We start from the raw sequence: 22764 nt of genomic DNA, 5'->3' as shown, positions 1-22764 counted from the left end.
ACCATGCTGGAAATCCCCGACATTAACACTCACCAACTGATCATGGGGGGCAACTTCAACTGTGTACAGGACCCTCTGACAAACTAATCAAACCCCAGATCAGGGAACAGGACAGCCATGGCTAGGGAACTGGGAGCATTCATGGGGCAGATGGGGGCGGTGGAACCATGTCGGTTTCTCCACCCCGGTGAGAAGGAATTCTCGTTCTTTTCACCGGTGCACAAAGCATGTTTCAAGGATAGAAAATCGGAGCTTCCAGGAATAGCAAGGGCGGAATATTCCGTGATTGTCATCTTCGACCACGCTCTATATCACATGGATGCGAGGTTGGAGACGGGCCATGTTCAGTGCCCCACATCAAGGCTGGACACGGACCTCTTTGCCGACAAGACCTTCTGCCAGGAAACATCACAGGCCATAGGCGAGTATGTTACAAATAACCATAATGGGGAAGTCTCACCTTCCACGTCCTGGGAGGCACTGAAGGCTGTGTTTAGGGGAGAAATTGTAGCCCACAAGGCACGTAGAGACAGGGAAGAGAGGGAGGCCAGGCAACAACAGATCAACTCCATTCTGGAAGTCAATGGAAGGTACAGTTAGAGGCCCTGACTGTAGAGCTTACTGTAGAGTGGAGAGGAAAAAGCTACAAATGGACTTTAACCTGCCATCCACCAGGAAAGCAGTGCACCAACTCCACCAGACATGGGGGACCTTCTATGAGCATGGAGAAAAGGCCAGCCCCTTATTGGCTCTCCAGCTGAGAAAGCAGGCAGCCACAAGGGAGATAGCCCAGGTGAAGAATAGCAGAGGCAGACTGGTAACCGAGCAAAAAGAGGTCAACCTAAAGTTCGAGACCTTCTACCGAGGGCTGTAAACCTCGACAGGGGCGTGGGGATGAAATGGTTCCTCAACGGACTGGACATGCCAGTCTTGTGGGGCAATAGGCGGGAGGAACTGGAAGCATCAATAGGTCTGGGTGAGATCATGGAGAGTATCAAATCCATGCAGGCGGTGCCAGGACCCAACAGTGGACTTCTATAAAATATTCGCACCAGCCCTAGCTGATCTGTCCGTCCGTTGACCCTGTACACAGTTAAAGTCCCCTCTCATGATGAGTCGGTGTGCCTATGTTGGGGATTTGATCTTTTTCATGAATTCCGCGTCGTCTCAGTTGGAGTGTGCATGTTAACAAGGACCCTTCCAGAGCACCACTAACCATGACGTACCGTACCCCTTGGTCCATAACCGTCCTCATCGCTGTATAGACTGTCCTCTTATTGAGCAGTATGGCCACCCCCTAGCCCTCGTCCTGCAGCTGCGAAGCTAGTTATTTAAAAAGAGGCAGAGAAAGAGACACTCATAAAAGTTTTATTAATTTACACAAAATGTATATTTCTAATTTTAAAAATTCACTATGGAACTTGCAAAGTAGTTGTTAAAATATACGCTAATTTAACAGGACTTTCTAAAAGAAATAATTGACCTGAGTCCATATGACTTATTACAGCACAGTTATAGTTACAAGCACGGCTGTGTGATTCACCCATGCCTTTCTCTTATGTCAAGTTCCTGTGCTCAGCTGTTGCATCATAAGGAGGTGCACAGGCAAGCAAGGAAAAGGCGCTCAGAAATATGGGAGAAGGGGGCGGCAAGGTGGCACAGTGGTTAGCAAAGCTGCCTCAAGGCGGCAAGGGCCCAGGTTCGATCCCAGCCCCAGGTCACTGTCCAGATGGAGTTTGCAATTCTCCCCATGTCTGTGTGGGTCTCACCCCCACAGCCCAAACTATGCAGGGTAGATGGATTGGCCATGCTAAATTGCCCCTTAATTGGAAAAAAAATGAGTTGGCTAATTTAAATTCAAAAACATAAATGTGGGAGAAGTTGACTTGACTGGTTCTTCAACCAAGGAATTTTGTAGAGATTAAAAATACTTTTTGTATTGTAAACCAGTGTTTTTCAAATTTTTTTTCCCAGGAACCACTTTTGCCAATTGACTGACCTTTCAGGACCCACGCTGGCCGACCTTCACGACCCATACCACGTTTGCTTACATTTAATGTGAAAGGGGAACCTGCTTGATCCTCACGATCTCACAATAATCAGTTTCACAGGAGGAGAGGACAATGCGTTTCTCAGGGGCTGGTTTAGCACAGGGCTAAATCACTGGCTTTTAAAGCAGACCAAGGCAGGCCAGCAGCATGCTTCAATTCCCTTACCAGCCTCCCCGAACAGGCGCCGGAATGTGGCTACTAGGGGCTTTTCACAGTAACTTCATTTGAAGCCTACTTGTGACAATAAGCGATTTTCATATTAGGTGCAGACTTCAGCCAGTTCCTTTGTGCCGTCTTCATTTTTGTGAGAACGGAAAATTCAACATGTCGGTCATAAAGAAGGGCAACAGCAACAAAATGCTTCTTTTACTCAGCACTGGATACTCCTGGGAGATGCTACTCCAGAATGCTGACAGCCTCATGGGCTTTTGGTGTGTTTTAATGTGTTGCCACAAGTCAGGTACAGCAGCGTGGTTTTTTTCATTTGGAGTCAGCTGTAAGTTAGCAACTGACTCTGGGGTCTCAACCTCTAAAGGAATTTTTACCCCACCACTTCTCTTTCAAAATCTGAAACTTCTCTTCTCATTTGGCAATACTGCCCTACATATATCACACATGGGTTTTGCATCCTTATTTGTATTGGCACAATTGACAAAACCATGTCTCAAGAAATCTTCTTTATACCGCATTGTTCCCATGTTAAATTTCTTCTTTGTAGGCTGTTAACCAAAGGCCCTGCAGCTCTGTACAAAGCTAACACTAGCAGCATTCTGTCCTGCCTTGCACGCTGCTGAGCAGCTCTCTCCAGCAGATTCAGATGTGAGACCGAATTGCATCCCTTGCAGTCTCTTTCTTGCAACAAAATGATTCATCTTCACAGTCCTCTTGCCCTGCTTGCCTGCAGCTACTAAATGGAAGAAGCTCTCCTCCTTGATTTGGTACCAAAAGCATGTACATACAGGGCATTTGACTCAAGTGTAAGTGCAGGGTGCTTAACCTGCTCATTGCTGCTGCTTATAGCCAGAAGACTGCAACCAACCTCCTTTCTTTCTCATTTAAAAGGCGGCAGCAGCTACCATTCTTAATAAAAAATGCCGGTCATGTTCATTGGGTTCATCTCCCGTGATCAGGGTCACTGCTGGAATTCCACGACCAATCACTCTGGGACCCTCCTGACACCCACCTGCATCCCACCGAAGGATCACAACCCGCACTTTGAAAAATCTTGCTGTAAACAATGAAACAATCCTCTTTTCTTCGACAAAAATGGTTCAACAGCGCTAAGAAATTCAACATTGGTAAAAATGTTCAGTTGCACACTTTCAAGCTGGCAACTACATTAGAAATTTAATGAATTGTTTCAAAGTTTAAAGCCATATTCCATTTCACTGGTTGCAGGTCATCAGATTGTAAAAATGCATTAAGCAACAAAAATAACTGACTAATTTAGGAACTAAGCACCATCTACATTGAATGAAGAAACAAGTGTATATATTGATAGGAAGACACAATTTAATTTTGTGATAACTAAGATGAATTATATCAGTACTGGGGAACAGAAAACAGTTTGAAACCCGCCTCAAATAATATCAGATAATATCAGGTAAAATACTCAGACAATCTCCCAAAAATAAATCTTTCCGTTTGAACGTGGGAAATTCCAAACATTAATTGAGTAAAATGTCTTAATTTACAGTTGTTGAGATAAAAACTGCTTGCACATTATACAAGACCCTTGTTGCTGGAAGTAGGGACATCTGGAGGCTTCTGCAAACCAAATGTCAAATTGCTGGGACTCACTCAGAACAACAGCCAGAAAGACATGTGGTGGACTTCCTGGCTACAAGTTTCAGTGAGCCCTGCAGTTTTGCATTTGGCTTGCAGGCAACTGTGCAAGTTCCATACTTCCAGGACCGGGGGGGGGGGGGGGGGGGGGGGGGGGGAGGATTTTAAAGCCCTCCAGGTGGGTGTATTTTACGTAGAGGCATGTACAATATGTCAGGTGGGTAGTCCATTGCGTTCCTGCCCAACCCTGACCTTCTCCACACAATATGTGGACTGGGTAAGGTGCCCACTATTCAGCCCACCTTTTTAAGCCTATTGTGGCCCTTAACTGCCCATTTTAAGAGCAAGTAAGGGCCTCAATCTGCCTGCACTGGAATAATATGCTGGGAAGTGGAAGGCAGGCGAGAGTGGGAAGGTTGTTTTTCACCTTGGTTGGTGAAAGGGTGGGAAGGAGGGGACGGGGTGTATTTGGGGTTGCACTCTGTACATCAGGCTCTTAGATCATACCCCACTTTGTGCCTCCTTGTCTGGCCTACTTTGAAAAACTCCCAAGGGCTTTGTTTACATCCAAACAGGCAGATAGGACTTGACTTAATGTATGCGATCAAACAGCCTCGTTACGCCCGACTCAGTGACAGGACGAGGTTGTTAAAACTCGTGAGAGTCCTCTCGCGAGATTTGCGATGCTCGGCGCCCTCGCGAGATCCAATGAGATCTCGTGAGATGTCACAATCTGGATCTCGCCCAGTGAGGGTGAGATCCAGGTTTACATATTTAAGCGAGCAGTTAGGCTCAATTAAATATATCGATGCCTGATGCTTCCGTGGCCCGGGAACAAATGCCCATGCTTGGGAGACCTCGCCATGGCGTCGTTTAGCACTGGTTCACACAAACATGGACCAGGCATAACAGCACCTGAGAGGGTCTCCCAGGCCATCGGAGGCCCCCGGGTGGTCGGGCTCTGGGAATGGTGGTACTCTGGGCACTCCCGCTGCTACCTAGGCACCCTGGCACTGCCACCATGGCACTGCCAGAGTTCCAGGCTGGCAGTGCCAAGGTGCCTGGGTGCCAGGTTTCCCATGCCAGGGATCAGGCCTAGGAGTGCCCTTCCCATATGAAGTGGGGTGAGAGGGGGGGGGGGGGGGGGGGGGGGGGGGGGCTCAAGGTCCCCTAAAAGGTAGGTTGGGGTGTTGGTGGGGGGTGCGGCCACTGTGGTGAGTCCGAGGCAGGTTGAGAGATCGGGGCAGCATTTAAAAATGTCACCCAATCTGGTCCTGCACTGACTAGCTGAGCTCGTCACTACAGGAAATGAGGTAAGTGCTGCCCCGGCGGGGCTTTCCTCACTGAGGTAAAAAAAAAAGAGTCCCATTTGACCTCAGGGCATTCTCGGCACTGTAGGCACTGTGACAAACCTGCCCAAAACAGGACTCTTCCCCCCCCCCCCCCCCCCCTGTTAAATTGCACCCAATGTCTCTCCTGAAAATGGTGATTAATTTGAGTCGCACCTGTTACAACTTGGCTTCTAAGCTGATCGAGAATGATTGATGTCACAAGACACAAAATAAACTATTTCTATTCCCTAGCCTTGAAATGTCTCACCTTGATGAGTCCAAATATACCGTTAAAGTAAGACGACCTATATATCAGCGAAATATCTTCTATTTATGCCATTTCAAAATTATACAGTGTATGTTTACAAAATGGGTCACAAATGGAAGTAAATGTGCAAACTGTAAAATCTTGCAATTGTAAATTGTAAAATGTGCAAATCGTATGTTACGAAGCAGTATGTATACCAGCTGAATTATTTCCAGTTATGCACTGGCTGAAGCAGGCACACATCATGACCTGAAGGCATCAAAGGACACCTGGACAGCCCATTTGTTACTCTGCAAGCCAACACCACAAACATAAGAGGCCTCCATGCTGTTCCCTGAGCCCACGCTGAGCTACTAGGGGAAATTTCCTTTAGTGACAGGTGTGCAAGGTTGGATTTATTACCTGCTGCAACTTCCACTGCCATTCTAAATAAACTACGATTTTTATTGCCTCTACCAATTGTAAATAATTAGTTTCAACACAGAAATCCAGAGAACAAAAGAGCTTATTTTTGTATCTTACAGTTTCACAAGCTTTTCTAAAATTATCATGTTGAAAATGATTGGGGTGGCATGATGGCGCAGTGGTTAGCACTGCTGCCTACGGTGTTGAGGACCAGGGTTCGATCCCGGCCTTGGGTCACTGCCTGTGTGGAGTTTGCACATCCTCCCTCTGCCTGTGTGGGTTTCACCCCCACAACCCAAAGATGTGCAGGTTAGGTGGATTGGCCATGCTAAATTGTCCCTTAATTGAAAAAAAAAATTGGGTAGTCTAAATTTATTTTTCAAATGTTGAAAATGATAGAAACAATTTTTACATAATTAAGAATAGTTTCTGATTTATTCACAGATTATTGAAGTTATTTTTGGCCTTCACATTTTCTGATTATATTTTATGTTGAATGAATAGAATGAATTTCTCACAGAATATTATTTAAGACCATAAGACATAAGACCATAAGACATAGGAGCGGAAGTAAGGCCATTCGGCCCATCGAGACCACTCCACCATTCAATCATGGTTGATTTCAACTCCATTTACCCGCTCTCTCCCCATAGCCCTTAATTCCTCGAGAAATCAAGAATTTATCAATTTCTGTCTTAAAAACACTCAATGTCCCGGCCTCCACCGCCCTCTGTGGCAATGAATTCCACAGACCTACCACTCTCTGGCTGAAGAAATTTCTCCTCATCTCTGTTCTAAAGTGACTCCCTTTTATTCTAAGGCAGTGCCCCCGCGTCCTAGTCTCCCCTGCTAATGGAAACAACTTCCCTACGTCCATCCTATCCAAGCCATTCATTATCTTGTAAGTTTCTATTAGATCTCCCCTCAACCTCCTAAACTCCAATGAATATAATCCCACGATCCTCAGACGTTCATCGTATGTTAGGCCTACCATTCCTGGGATCATCCGTGTGAATCTCCGCTGGACCCGCTCCAGTGCCAGTATGTCCTTCCTGAGGTGTGGGGCCCAAAATTGCTCACAGTATTCTAAATGGGGCCTAACTAGTGCTTTATAAAGCCTCAGAAGTACATCCCTGCTTTTATATTCCAAGCCTCTTGAGATAAATGACTGCAAAATATAGTGAAATATAGAACTCTTCAGTGCTCAAATTGTGAATAAATTAATGGTGGAATTGACTGGAAACTTGCAGATCGATATTGGGAGTATTTTAATACCGGTGAGCAATATTAAAACCCCATGGAGATGGATATGAATGAAACAGCAAGAAGCATACAGAATTTTTTTAAATTACTTACGGAGGACTTTATGGAAATAAGTTTTAGTGTATATTTTTCCCCCTCTTTATAGAAAAAATTAACAAAGATTAATGAACTGTTTTTCAGTGGAGGGGTTATTTGCATCATATTTCTCACTATTGTGTTTTTTTAAAAATCCATTCAGACCGTATGTGTTTATTTCAAAGTATGGTTTACAAAACCTGACACTAAAAAAATCTTGGTTGGCTAGGTTTTACTGAGAAATATAAAATAATTAAATTACCTATAGAGTCCACTTTTAGCTATGAGTAAATCCTGGTCCTCTTGGAATAGGAGGAGGAGGGCTCAATGAATCATCTTCCTCAGGGACTGGTTCAATAGATGACAGTGATTTGTAATATTCATCCTCAATGTCCAACACTTTGATTTGACTGTGATGCAGAAAGAGAAAGGTAACTTTTCAGCATGCATAACAAAGCTTTTCACATGTAAAATACTATCTATCAACATGTCAATCACATCATTTTAAATAAAATAAAGATTTGTTTCGTGGAGAGTCTTTATTCTCCTTTTTAGAAGTATAAAAATAGAGAAATCTATAACACAATAGTTTGCTTTATTTACAGTTGGAAAGAACTAAGAGTATCTGTTTACCCAAGTTTTCTTGGCTTTCTTTTACTCCCTTGGTATTGTAGGATTCCCTGTGGAGAGGGCCAAGAACACACAGTCAACAGCAGAGCAGCAAGTCGTTAATTTTTAATTCAAAGTGATTTTGTGTTGAATGCAAGCAGATGCTGATAATATCAGAAGTCACAGCATAATTTTTTTGATCAAAGAGCTCAAGTGAGCCTGATGAAGCATGCATCTTGCTTGGCTTTGATAAACCACATCAATTATTCACCGTGACGGCAGACATCCTGACATGAAAGCAACAGATAAAGAGCATAAGCACATGTTCACGAAGACAGACAGAAGAAGAGCATGGGGGTGGGGTTGGAGAGGTTGGGGCAGGTATTTATAATGGTATTATCATCTGGACCCAAAGTCAGCAAAAGAGCTTTATTGCTACTTTGAACTCACATTTAACTGGTTATAGTACAGGCTGTCCTCGGGGCTGTTCAGCATTTTGGGCTGCTGCATTCGTCGACGAGGCGTTCTTAACTGTTTTTGTTCCGTTTCCTTTCTTGATCCTACCACATTAAATTACAATGTTAACCATTCAATAATCAAAAGCCACGTCCACTTGTCGACTGCTAATTTCTCCATATATTTTCCTGTCCTCCAGAGCTCATTGTTCATTTAAATCCCCACCGTTAACACTTGCAATGGTAAACAAGGGTAACAGCATGTGTTTCCAAGAAAAATGTATAAAGATTTTGAACACATAAGCTAGAAATGTTCCTGTATTTCTGTAACAAAATCTTGATGACAGCTAATTGCATCTTCTTAATTCCTAGCTTCCATCCACCATTTTTGTAACTTTTTATTTTCTCTTTCGTCCTCATCCACACATTCTTTGCCTGTAACACCCAGATCCTTGTAATTAGCTGTTAAAAATGCATACAGTAGATAACCTGAACCCGAAGCTTCTTTTCTTTCATTTGAGATATGTAAACCCATGAGTGCCCAACAACCCGATTAATAGGGTATTTACATTATCAGGTTGTCACTGCAACATTAAAGTGAACAAGCTGGTACCAGTGCTGATTCCGAATGATAGAAGACTTGCTAAAATAGGCAATGTTCTGGTGATAATGTTGAGACAAGTGGAAACAGACTTGTTCCCTGGCCGCTATAGGCTGAATGGCTCAGCCCACCCACATAGGAACCAAAGTAGGTTTACTCCAAATAGTCTGTATGTATCTTCCAAGTTAGACCTGACACTATTTGAAGATGACTAGCAAGTTCTCCCGGTGCCTGGCCAATATTTATCCTGAAACTAACATCTATACAACAAATTAGCTGGTCATTGCTGCAGGCTCATTATCTATAAACTAACTGTTGCAGATTCTGCATTATAACAGTGACAAAATTTCAAAAGTAATTCATAGCAGTGCACCACTATGAGCTTGTGAAAGGTAGAGTAGGAATGCTATATGGGCGGCATGGTAGCACAGTGGTTAGCATTGTTGCTTCACAGCACCAGAGACCCAGGTTCAATTCTCTGCTTGGGTCACTGTCTGTGCGGAGTCCGCACGTTCTCCCCGTGTCTGCGTGGGTTTCCTCTGGGTGCTCTGGTTTCCTCCCACAAGTCCCGAAAGACGTGCTTGTTAGGTGAATTGGACATTCTGAATTCTCCCTCAGTGTACCCGAACAGGCGCTGGAATGTGGCAACTAGGGGATTTTCAAAGTAACTTCTTTGCAGTGTTAATGTAAGCCTACTTGTGACACTATTAAAGATTATTATTATTATACCTTCCTTTCTCTCTCATATATGAGTGGCACCATAACAGGGACAATTGCATAAACTTTACCTGAACCAGTGTTAAACTGGAACAAAGCTATAGGATTGTGAATTCACTGCAGCAGGTGGCTGCACAAATGAATATCACTGTATAAGTTCAAAAACTCACTGTACCATCCTGTCACAAATGAACACCCAGCAAACAGATTAACAATTTAAATTATACATTTATTCAAAATTTTAAATGTTCAGCAAAGATCTGCTTTGTAATATGTTTCAAGTGTCAGCTTGCAGTGCTGTCGCCAGAAGGTTTAAGCTCCAACGTACAACTTCAGTACATAAACTAAGCAGTGGAGTATAAATGAACTGCCATATTGTTTAAGATACTGTCTTTTGGATGGGATGCTGAATGAGGCCTCTTTTTTCTAGTGTGAGTGATTCAGGTTGGCTTAAAGGATCCTACGGCATTATTTGAAATACAAGGGGTTCCCATTCTATAATTCAAAACAAAAACTCTATTTTATTTGATGTTCTACTTACTTTATTCCACAAGGGTGGGTGGGAAGGCAAGGCTGGGGTGGGAAGGGGGTTGGGGGTTTTAAAGTTTGGAAAATCTGACACGTGAGCGAAATTGCCCTGAACCTGCTTATTTCCAGTTTAACTGTTTAATCAGGGAGATCCGGATGGTATGCCAGTAACCTGCTCACGAGGGGTGGATCAGTAATTTCAATCTGCTAATGAGTTTGTGTGCTTTAGGTTTGACTAGATTTTAAATTTAGAAGCTACTGGGGAAAGGAGAAACGTATTAAAACGTATCAACAAAACAGTGCTTGGTACTCAGGTAACTTTCCAGGAGGGGTTCAGGATGGTCTTGGGAAAGTCTTCCTGGTCCCACGAGGAAAGTGAAAAAAGACTCAACCTTTTTAGTGTATTTTCTGGCTCAGATTCCTCTTCCTGTTAAATTACAATGGTTTCCCTGTGGTGGGATTGGTAAAAGAACATTCGAACTCCAATTATATCACTGGAGCTCAATCTGCATATTTAACGGCAAATGTGCTGGCTACTGGTGTTTGTCTTCGCCTATGTGAGTCAGAAGAGAGTTACAGAATGCTAGGCAGAGAACTGGAGGTGGTACTCCACAGGTTTCCTCATTGGCAACTGGAGGAAGTGCTGAAGATCAGTGATCAGTTAATGGTGGAATTTAACATGGCGGTGGGATGGCCTGATGTCCACCACCAAAGTTGGTGGCATTCCTGCGGACTCGATCTCTGGGAGCCCTGGGGCAATTAAGTTTCTAATTGGCAGCATCTGCCTCTGAATCCTTATATGTAGACAGTACCCTCTGTGAGCTTGCCTCCTCTGCTGATTCCCTTGCTGATACTAGTGGGTGGGCCTTGTCTCAAAGGATGAATTCCTGTAGCCCCTTCTTTGGAAGTACTTCAAATTTATATCGCTATTAGCTTAAGGATTACTTATCACAAAAATCAAGCTCCCATCTGCAAAAAGTGAGCATTTTGTAGAAAATATTGTTACAAAATATGCAGAAATTACATGAGTCAGAATCATGCTTGTCGGGTGCATGTGATTGGTGGGCCTGGAAGCAGACCTGATATACGTTCTGAATGCAATTGGACCTCAACTGTGATTTTACACTGGTTGGCCAATTTACTGGCAGCCAGCATGAAACACGTGCTTATAAAGGCTCAACGCTTTGGGGGGATGAGGGCAGGTGCCGAGTGAAGTGAGGGTGAGGATGGGTTTTTCCAGCAAGTTTCCTGAAGGTTGACAGCTGCTGTGCCGCTGCCTCGAGGAGCTGCAGTTCTGCCATTGAAATGAGCTGGGAGAAGCGCTGCACACTGCATCAACACTGCAAATTCCAGCACTTGGCTACAGACCACACAGTACCTCATCCTTCAAATGCTTTATTTTATTTTACTTGACAATGGACGTTTTATCCTGCCCTGGAACATGTTTGTTGCGAAATATGAAAGCCACCTGGCCGATTGGCCCATCTGCTAACCGTGAAAGTGGACAGGCCAAGTAAAACTGCCACCAGTTGCCTCCTTAGTGGGTTTAACTGTTGGCAGGCATCCTTCAGACTCCCGTGCGAACCCTCCAACCGTAATGTTGCTTGGGAGAGCGTTGACTTTGGGATGTGCGCCCAACGTCTTCTCACATGATTTCATGTACTTCGGTTTGGATGTGAGCCCGCTTGATCAACGTAAAAGTCTGGCCATGAAAATCCACTGCAATTGGTTACATCCCAGTTGTTGATGCTGGTCCTACACAATTTTACAACATTGATATTGCAGACAAACTCAGACCGGGTAAGATTCTTGTAGTAATGGTCCAGGCAATTTACACAAAGGTCCAGATGATTTGTTGAAAGAACATGCATGGGGGGAGTTTCACACTGTGATGGCGTTTATAGATTGCATTGGGAAAAGAATTGCAGATGACAGTCTTCAGGATATCATCACTGAATCCAAACTGATTGTGGCTGGTTCTGTCAATGGTTTCGGAAGCGGCCATCATTATAACAGGAGTGTTAGAACTTACAAGATCGTGTGTGAAAAGCGGGAGCCGGAGGAAGGGCACGGGATTCCAAAGCGTGCATGACACCTCCAGGAGCAGGGAACGAGGAAAATGGAGATGGAGGACGGGAGGAGCGGCGGGGGCGAGCGTGGGACGGCAGCGAGACCCGTCCGGGAGGGGCGGACGACAACAACACACGGCACAGCCAAATATCGCACACTGTGATTTTCTCCCCGGCACCCAAATGTGTGTGTGCCCCCCAGTCCCCCCCCCCCCCCCCCCCCACCCCCCCGCAGGCAGTCGGCAACCTACGTGGTGTGGGTAGTTTTGCCAGATGTACAGAGCTGCCGCTGTCGAACTGGTGCACGGTACCCCACCAGTTATTCTATTTCATATTTTATTATATATTTTTTTATGTTGGGGTGTGCCCTTCTCCTCTAAATATGTGTATATATATATATATATATATGTTTCTTATTCTGTGTACATAACGGTAATTATACCTTGTTCAAAAACCCAATAAAAACATTTATAAAGAAAAACTTCAGCAGCAACCCGGGGGGGGGGGGGGGGGGGGGGGGGGGGCTACGGGTTCGTTGTGGGGGTTTGTTCTCATGGTTTTATGTTTATTTCTTTTTCTTGTTAATTTATTGTTTTTGTATTGGAGGGGAGGGGTTACTGTTTTTCTCTGTTGTGATAAAATTTGTTGTTGAAAACTTGAATAAAAATTATTTTTAAAAAAAGATTGTGTGTGAAGCTCTACAGTGATTAAGATGGCAGGCTTACAACAACAGTCTATCTGATGATGAGCAAGACAGGGCTTTAAATTCACAGTTGAACTTCAGACTGCCTTCCCCAATGATGATTTGATGATATCAACTCCGAGAGATTTCTAAAAAACAGTATGACTTTTCAGTTTTTGAGCAGTTGCATCAATTTCGTAGAATAATTGCTGCAATTCATCAGAGCAACCAGGGTAACCAACGGGGATCCTGATCTTTCAAGTGTTCTCTCCATGCTGCCAGGGCTTTTCGTTTATGATTGAATAAACCATGTCAGGTATCTTTCATTATGTTGGCTTGAGGTGTGCACCTTGAAAGAAAGTCATCCTGATATCAGTGCAGAGTTACAAACAGGACAACTTGTTGACCAGAGATAATAACAGTATGACTTCTTGCAAACTGCATCCCAAGTGACACAACAAAGGATACTGTGGCATTGATTCAAGTGATGAAGCCAAAATTAACATTTGGACAGTTTGCTGAGAAAATGCTGAGAGTTCTTGTGAGACAGGTGAAGATGATAAGAATAATACAGTAGTCCCCCTTTATAACGCGGGTGTTGGGGTCCAGGACAGCCACCCGCGTTGCATCCGAGCCGCGGATATCCACGATGGGGGTTTTAAATTTATTTAAAAATCTATGCTAGCGCTTCCCCTTGTGAGTCTACGGGGGGCGGGGGGAGAGGTCAGACCCCCGTAGACTCACAATGGGAAGCGCTAGCATAGCTTTTTAAATAAATTTAAAACCCCCATCGTGGATCTAATTAAAACAGTGTCAATTTCAGCGGCCGGCTCACTTTGATCCGGAGAGGGAAGCTGCTCTCTCACTGAAACAATCAGCCGGCCGCTGAAATTGACACTGCCGGCTGCTCTCTCCCTCCAATCAGTACCCCAGCAGCCACGGCCTGTACCCCAGCAGCCACAGCCTGAACCCCAGCAGCCACAGCCTGTACCCCAGCAGCCACAGTACCCCAGCAGCCACAGCCTGAAGCCCAGCTGCCACAGCCTGAACCCCAGCTACAGAGGGGAGGGGCGATGTGAGACCATGCTGGTCTTGCAGAGGCCCGTATGACCTCCTCCTGTGTTCTCTGCTCTCTCCCTCCAATCAGCGGGCAATGTCAATTTCAGCGGCCGGCTCACTTTGATCCGGAGAGGGAAGCTGCTCTCTCACTGAAACAATCAGCCGGCCGCTGAAATTGACACTGCCGGCTGCTCTCTCCCTCCAATCAGAAACATTAAAACTTAAAAGTTGGATTGGAGGGAGAGAGCAGCCGGCAGTGTCAATTTCAGCGGCCGGCTGATTGTTTCAGTGAGAGAGCAGCTTCCCTCTCCGGATCAAAGTGAGCCGGCCGCTGAAATTGACACAACTGACAGTTGGGGTCCATAAGCCCCCCCGCGGTATATCGCGAACCGCGGTATTGCGGAGCGCGGTATAACGGGGACTACTGTAGGAACATAGGAATTAGGCGCCAAAGTAGGCGATTCAGCCCTTTGAGCCTGCTCTGTCATTCAATCAGATCATGCCTGATCTCTTCCTGGTCTCAAATCCACATCTCTACCACATTCCCCCTATCCCTTTAGCCGTTGTTTTGACCAAAACGGGACACAATAGTCCAGATGTGGTCTCACCAATACCCTTTACAATCGCAACAATACTTCTCTACTTTTATACTCCACATCCTTTGCAATAAACGCTAGCATTCCATTTGCCTTTTTAATCACATGCTGTACCTGCACACCGGCTTTCTGAGAACTACGAACAAGGACACCCAGATCCCTCTGCTCAGACGCATTTTGATTCTGCCTTTCTTTTAGATAATAATTTGCCTTTTTATTTTTTCTGCCAAAATGAATAACCTCACACTTATTTACATTAAACTCCATTTGCCAAGTTTTGGGCCAATCTTCTTGCCTATCTATATCTGTAAAATCTTTATCTCCTCTTCACTGCCAGCCTTCCCACCTATTTTAGTATCATCCACAAATATTGCTATGTTACACTCTGTCCCTGCTTGCAGATCATTTATTTATTTGAAATAAAAAATTAGAGTACTTAATTCCTTTTTTCCCCAATTAAGGGCCAATTCACCTACCCTGCACATCTTTTTGGGTTGTGGGGGTGAGATGCACGCAGACACGGGGAGAATGTGCAAGCTCTACATGGACAGTGACCTGGAGCCAGGTTCGAATCCGGGTTCTCGGCGTCATGAGCAGATCATTTATATAAATTGTAAATTGTTATGCCTGAGGGCTGATCCCTGTGGCACCCCACTAGTTACAGTTCGCCAGCCAGAGAAGGACCCTCTCCTTTCTGTCAGTCAGCCAATCCTCAATCCAATCTAGTGCTCTACCCCAATCCCCAGGCGGCACGGTAGCACAGTGCGTAGAACTGTTGCTTCGTAGCGCCAGGGTCCCAAGTTCGATTTCTGGCTTGGGTCACTCTCTGTGCGGAGTCTCCATGTCGTCCGAGTGCTCCGGTTTCCTCCCACAAGTCCCGAAAGACATGCTTGTTAGGTGAATTAGACATTCTGAATTCTCCCTCTGTGTACCTGAACAGGCACTGGAATGTGGCGACTAGGAGCTTTTCACAGTAACTTAATTGCAGTGTAAATGTAAGCCGATTTGTGACAATGAAGATTCGTATTATTATCACCCCCTCCTTGCTGAGGAGGGTCTTGTCCTTGGCACAACCAGATAGCGTATCTATTTCAGATTTGTATGGCCTTATCTTTTCACGGATCATGCTCCTTTGGGGGAAGTGAAGGAAAGATGGGAGAAGGAATTGTGCTTACTGATGAGGCTTAGATGAAGGTCCTCTATTGGATGGACTCCACTTTATTCTGCACCAGACAGAAAAATTAGAAGTTGATGGTCGCCCCACAGAATACAAGCTAGATATTGGTGCAGGTTTTTCAGTATAACGGGATGAAATAAAATGGCTTAAAAATAATTTTAAAAATCAACAATATGAGGAGCATGGTCTGAAATGACAATCGCTGAATATTCGGTTGCAACCACTGAAGGAAGAAGGGCCTTATCAACAATAAAAAAATCGATTCGGGAATAAGCACGGTGGACACTTGAAAAAAAGAAAGTTCTGTATTGTTTGGATGAAGAAAACATCATGAGTCAACCCCACCAATCGTTCTGCAAATGAGGTCAGTGCTCTGGACATCCCAGATGGGATCAGAGCTTTTGGTATGGAACGTTACAATTTAGGGTCCAAGACACAGTTCAGGTCGCCTCCCAGAATCATCCGGTGCAAATCCAGGTCAAGGAGGGAGTTCACCAGTGAGTTTACAAAGTTCTGGTCATCCCAGTTCGGAGCATAGATGTTTACAAGGATTACTGGAGTGTTTACTGCTGAACGATATATGATAACATTGCACCCATGAGGGTAATCAATAACCTGAGAGGAGGAAAATTGTATTTTTTAATGAATTAGTATTGCAATGCCTCAAGCCCTACTGTTGAAACCTTCTTTTTTTTTAAAGTAGAGTACCCAATTCATTTTTTCTAATTAAGGGACAATTTAGCATGGCCAATCCACCTAGCTTGCACATCTTTGGGTTGTGGGGGTGAAACCCACGCAAACACGGGGAGAATGTGCAAACTCCACACGGACAGTGACCCAGAACTGGGATCGAACCTGTGACCTCGGCACCGTGAGGCTGCAGGGCTAACCCACTGCGCCACCGTGCTGCCCGCTACTGTTGAAACCTGAGTGAAAGATCCGCCCACTCAATTTGTACGAAACCTTGCCTTCCTGCAAAAACACATCAGAGTTTAGATTCTGAAGATGGGCAAAAAGCCGTAGCCCGCTTCACTGGGCCATTTTGACTCCGAACATTCCAGGTTACGAAGTGAAGTAGAGGTCCTACATTACTCCCTACACCAGAGACAGCCATAACCAATAATGAATATCAAGCAAGGGATCTCGAAAAGATAAAATGAGGAGACCCTCCCAAGGCTGCAACCAAGTCATATGACCTGATAGACAAAGATTCATAGACATGATCAACCAACCAACATTAATAGCTTTCTCCCCTCTCCATCCCAACAAAATTCCGAAACAATATTAACAAACAATATTTTGTCCGTATTTAACAAGATCTTAGTAAAAGTATAGTCTCAGCTCCTATTCACAAACTGCTTGTGAAGAGCTATAGCAAACACTCTCTTATCACTTGCAACGCGCCCCATAAATTGATGTTCTCCTCTCACCTTGAGTGCAGTGCGGTCTTTCAGGAAGCCCAGGAAACACATGCATGCACGAGGAAATTTAAGTGCTCGTGAAAATATCATTACAATTTATAGTGATTAAAATATTCAACTTGTGAACCTATCTCTCTGGAAGGATTATGGACACAGCCAAACTCATCCAGGTTAAGCCCAGAAGACGCCGTTAGGAGCAGCTTCTGAACGCATTGACATTTATGCCAACTTTATCCCCCACACCATATCTGGACCACCTCAATGTGAAAATACCAGGAAAAATCAGCACGGTTGAAACTGTTTCCCCTTTAGTATTCACAGTTCCTATCGGAGGAAAATAGAGTCAATTGTGTGTTTTGGTTCATACAAGTTTACTGAAGTTGGTGCAAGTGACATGTATGTACTGCCACTGGCATTGAAAACTATCCAAGGCGCTTCAGACAGTTGTAATTAGAGGAAAATGAATGTCGCTCTGTAATAAAGAAGTACTGGAGTTTGAGGACAGTGCCCAAAGTTTGGTCAAAAAGTAAGGAGGAATTTAAAAGTGAAGTGGGGTAAAGAAGCAAAGTAGCCGAGGAGGGAAATTCTTGAGTGTAAGGCCAGGAAGGCAGAAATTATGGTCAGCCAGAACCTTTCCACCAGTAATGAAATACGACATGAAACATTACCGGGGGAATAAACCCAGTTTCCAACCCTAACTGTTCTCTTCCAAAGTTCTCTTGATTCAGGGTCCATTGCCTTGGATTGGACAATTGTTTTTTTTTCCATAGGACAATTGCATACTTAAATCTGCTTTCAAAGAAATGGGAGAGGTAAACCAATAATTTATAGACCAGTTAGCCTAATATCTGTTGTTAGGAAATTAATGGAGTCTACTATTAAGGAAAGGGTGACTAAACCATTTGAAAATCCTTAGCTGATAAGGAGAAACAGCATAGATTTTGAAAGGATGGACCATGCCCAAAAAATCTGATATAATCTTTTCAGGAGACATCTAAGGTAGTGAACAAGGGAATATTCATAGATGTTATTTATATGGACATCCAGAAGGTAACTGATAAAATTCTTCATAAGAGGCTGTCAGCTAAAGTTAAAGATCATGGAATTGAAGGCAAATTATTGACCTGGTTAGGAAATTAGAGAGAGTAGAGATAATGACCAGGTATAATGATCAGGTACTCTAATTGGCAGGAACTGACCAGTGGTGTCCATAAGGATCTGTGTTGGTGCCTCAATTATTCAGCATATTTATTATGACTTTGATGATTGGATAAAAAGCCAAATATATGGATCTGCCAATTATATAAAGGTAGGCAGTGAAATGCTCAATTTTCGAGACCAGAAGCTGGATCTCCGACCGCCGACGCTGAAATCGCATTCAGCGATCGGCCGGAGAATGCGTTTTTTAAAAGTTGGAAACGGGTGCGGTGCTGTTTTTCTGGTGCTCCGCCCCTCAAAAAGGCATATTCGAGGAGTACACCACATGCTGTCGGGACGACCTCAGGACGTCACCTGAGGCCCCCCAAATGCTGCGCCCCCAATGGGCTGGATCCCCAACAGCGTGGGGCACGTGTCCTCATAACTTTCGGCGGACTCGCGTGGTGGCTGCGGACTGTGCCCAGCACTGCCACAGTCGGGGCGCGGAACTGTTCTGCTGGCGGGGGAGGGGGGCTTTTTGCAGGGGATGAGGGATTGGTGGAGGTGGTCCAGGGGTGTCAAAGGGGTTGAAGGGGGACGTTACTTGGCATGCCGGATCTACATGCGGCCGGCGTCATGTTGTACGGTGCGGCCGTCACAGGCCGCCCCCGTGCGCATGCGCGGCCATGGACCCGGCCATTTTGCGGCCATATCCACAGGTGGGCTTCACGCGGTGCGGCTGCTAGCCCCCCCCCCCCCCCCCCCCCCCCCCCCCCCCGCCACCGGGTGGAGGAACAGTGCGGGGGCGCCCCCGACATTTTGGTCAAAGGCCAGACAGATCCTGCGGACATAGCCGCAGAATCGGAGCATCCAGCCCTAAGTGTTGACACTGGAACAGGACACATGGAGATCCACAACAGCAAAACCGGCGCTGCAGCTGGACCGATTCGGATACTGTTAAGCAGCTAGCACCGGCGCCACGTGGAACACAATCGATTCTAATGAGAAATGGTGCCGGATTCGCCGGTTTCGTGATTGACATTTGGGAGGCTGACAAGCTGCAGCCGCACATACACACTTCACTCCCCACACACACCATCCCCACCTACAAGATGGCAGCGAGGAGAGCAGCACCCTCTTTCACGTATACCGAGCTGGAGACCCAACTGGACCCGGTGGGAGGGAGGCGTATTATCCTGTACTCTGGCCAGGAAAAGCGGCTGCCAGCTGCCGCCATTCACCATGCCTGGGCACAGGTGGCAGAGGCGGTGAGCGGCGTCACACTGATTGGCCAGCAGTGCCGGAAAAAAACTGCATGACCTCCTCAGGGCGGCCAGAGTAAGTAGGCTGCACTGTGGCCCCGGCACTAACCCTCGTGTCACACACCCTTAAACCATCCGAACTCTCCCCCAACACATTCTGGCTGCCATGGCCAAGTGCCCTGGCCACTGAGGCCACCAGCTCCATGCGTTGGACTGTTTAACAGTGTCATTTTCTGTTTCACTCCCCCAGGAGAAGGTCACTCATAACCTCCAAGAGCGGGTGGAAACTGGAGGGAGACCGCCGGACCTGCGGTCCCTCACCGTGGCAGAGCAGAGGGCCCTGGGCATTGTCCCCTTGACACGCGTGTCAACAAACTCCACCCCGCCCCACCCTCAGGCCTAATCTTGTGTCTTGTCTTGTGTCTTGCAGGACCTGTTGGTGATGAGGTGTGTCCATTCAGTGTTCCCCGCCCCCAGCCAGTGCCACAGACAGAGCCCCCCGTGAGCCGAGCACTGACGACGAGAGCAGTTCGGACAGCAACCCTCCACCCGAGACGCAGGACACCCCGGAGCTCGAGTCTGAGAATGACAGAGATTTCCTGTCACAGCTGTCTCCAAAACCCTCCGCCATCCCAGATGGAGGGGACGGATCTGGCTATGGATCAGCATGTCCAAGGCCTGGGCATCGCAGCGGCGCTTCTGAGCATGGCCCAGTCACAGCAGGCCACGGCTGGGAACGTTGGCGGCATTGCCCAGGCGCTGGCCAACATGGCACAGACACAGAGAGAGATGGCGCAGTCATTGGCTGATGTGACTCAAACCCAGAAGGTGATGGCACAGTCAATAGGTGATGTGGCGCAGTCCCAGAAGGAGATGATCCATTCCCTGTGCTCCATGGCCTCCAGCATGCAGACCCTGGTCGAGACCAGAGCGTGCCTCCAGGACTGGCACGCTAGGTGGCAGGGGAGTCTCAAGGGATAGCTCCGCTCGCACGCCTACCCAATGGAGTAGCCCGGGGGTCTCGAGGAAGGAGGAGGTGATGGTGTCTGTGCTGGTGACTCTCACAGGGGAGGTGCCTATACACTGCAACCCATCAGACTGCCCCCACTCCTGTTCCTGCCGCATTTTATGGGAGCGGGCAGAACAGGGCAGTGCTACGCCACCTGGGACACCCGAGCAGCAGCCGGGCCCATCTAGACCCGGTCGTCCCAGAAGACGGCTGCCAACGGGGACCCAGGTCACAGCAGGCCACCTCCGCTCCTGATGTACCATCTGGGGATCCACCAAGACATAGCGTTAAGGCCTGTACGGCCAGAAAGTTAGACACAAGTTAAATTGGCACGGATGCAGGGCACAGTTTAGTTATGGGGCTAGGACACAAATATGTATACGCGTTGTCACATTAAACACCTGTCCATACTGTTACAACATGCCTTGATGCTCTGTCAGATGGGTGTGAGGGGTGGGCTGGTTTGGACTGGTCAGAGAGCGGGGTGCGGTGGGGGGGGGGGGCACTTTGTTAGTAGCCTGGGCTTCCCATCTCCCCTCGCTTCCCTGATCATCCCCACCACTGCCACCCCAGGGATTGGTTGAGACCACACAATGGAATGGCCAGCTCGCATACAGGGATCATGCAGGTGGAAGAGGGAAAGTGCTACCATGGGCAGGAGTCAAATTAAGCGGAGCACCAGTGCTCATCGCAGAGCAAGTTGTCATCCTCTATTCCATGGCCCAGAGCCGGTGTCACTGTCAACCCAACTGCACGCCTCCCCCCTCCCCTGCCGATCAACCATATCCCTCCTTGGGCCATCCCTCGGCCCGTGTTATGCAACCCTCCTGGCCCATCCTCAGATCTCCACCTTCACCCTTCTTCCTGCACCACAGCAGCCTCATCTTTGTCAGCAACCTCACCTCCACCTCTCCCTTAAATAATACAACATTCTCACCCCCCTCTATTTCACTAACCACCTGCTCACCCCCTATTGTGCTCCCATTAACCAGCTGGCCCAGCTAGCCTGGCAACCCCCACCCATGGTGCCAAACCTCCTGCTCCCCACTGATTCCCCTCCCCTACTGCTTGCACACCTCCATAGCACAAACAACAATGAAATAAGGAAAAGGTGCACTCACCCTCCACATTCCCCAGATATCCCACCACAGAACCCCAAAAAAACACCTCAAAGAGCTTCTCTCCTACCTGACAATCCAAAAATAACAAAGCGAAAAGGCAGAGAGTACCAACATCTTCTCACACTTCCTCCACAGTTCAATGTCCTCCATCTCCTGCCAGTTCATTGTCTCTTAGAAACTCTATTGCTTCCTCTGGTGTCCCAAATTAATGCCGTTGTAAGTCACCCAGAGGCGGGCTGGATACAGCATCCCGAACTTTATCCCTTTTTGAATTGGACTGCCTTGACTCTGTTGAACCCGGCTCTCCTCTTGGCCTGTTCAGCGCCCAGATCCTGGTACATCCTCAGCTCATTACCTTCCCAGCTGCACCTCTTCGTCTGCCTGGTCCATCGCTAAATCTTCCACTCGTAGAGGAATCAGTGGAGCCGCACCTTGGCTCCTCATTCGACATCCAGGGGCCGGTCGAAGGCTCCCTCCCCCATCAACGTCTCCAGCATCTTGGCTACATATGAGCCAGTGTCCGCTCCCTTGATACCTTCAGGCATCCCAACAATTCTTACATTTTGACTCCGGGAACGGTTCACCAGATCCTCCACCTACTTCTTTAGTCGCTTCTGGGTCTCCTGCATCAACCTAATCTCGGACCCCAATGAATTTTGTTGCTCCTCGTGCTCCCCCACTGCCTGAATCACCTGGCCCTGGATCTCCAGTCTCTGCTCCACCCAATCTAGCCCTGCTTTTAGTGGTTCTACCACCTTAGGCAGGTTCTCCTGGGCTTCCCTGCTTTGCTGACAGAACTCCTCATTTAAGAAGTCCACCAGCTGCTTCATAGACCATTGGGCTGGTAGGGTCGACTGTTTATCCTCTGCCATATTCACCTGTGGTGGATGAAGAATTTCTTGATCCAACTGCTCCTTCCTTCTTGGTCCACCTCTGGTCAATGAATCCATCCACCTACACCACCAGTGGAGCTTTATTTTCCTCCACCACCTCTACACCTATTTCCACCAAATATCCGCCCAGCAAACGGAAAAGGACTGCAAAAACCGCCTCAAGTGGGAGCTGCCAAATGTGCAACCACTTACTGCATGGCCGCCACTGGAAGTCTCGTTGGAGCCTGATTCTTAATGATCGCCTCGATGT

General features: G+C 46.7%; 1 protein-coding gene across 5 annotated transcripts in view; it reads right to left on the bottom strand.

Moving 5' to 3' along the window:
- myo3b (myosin IIIB) overlaps positions 1-22764 on the bottom strand; it is an 881575-nt gene that overhangs the window by 48528 nt on the left and 810283 nt on the right. For all 5 annotated transcript variants that reach the window (XM_038789471.1, XM_038789472.1, XM_038789473.1 and 2 more), the window contains 3 exons: positions 8238-8347; positions 7812-7858; positions 7441-7588 (listed from right to left, as the gene is read on the bottom strand). In XM_038789471.1, coding sequence (XP_038645399.1) covers positions 7456-7588; positions 7812-7858; positions 8238-8347 — 290 coding nt within the window. In that variant the 3' untranslated portion in view covers positions 7441-7455. The remainder of the gene's footprint in view (positions 1-7440; positions 7589-7811; positions 7859-8237; positions 8348-22764) is intronic.

Source organism: Scyliorhinus canicula, chromosome 2 (assembly GCF_902713615.1).
Source record: "Scyliorhinus canicula chromosome 2, sScyCan1.1, whole genome shotgun sequence".
Lineage (NCBI taxonomy): Eukaryota > Metazoa > Chordata > Chondrichthyes > Carcharhiniformes > Scyliorhinidae > Scyliorhinus > Scyliorhinus canicula.
Note: the sequence above shows the minus strand (reverse complement) of the source record. Positions and strands in the feature narration are given on the sequence as shown.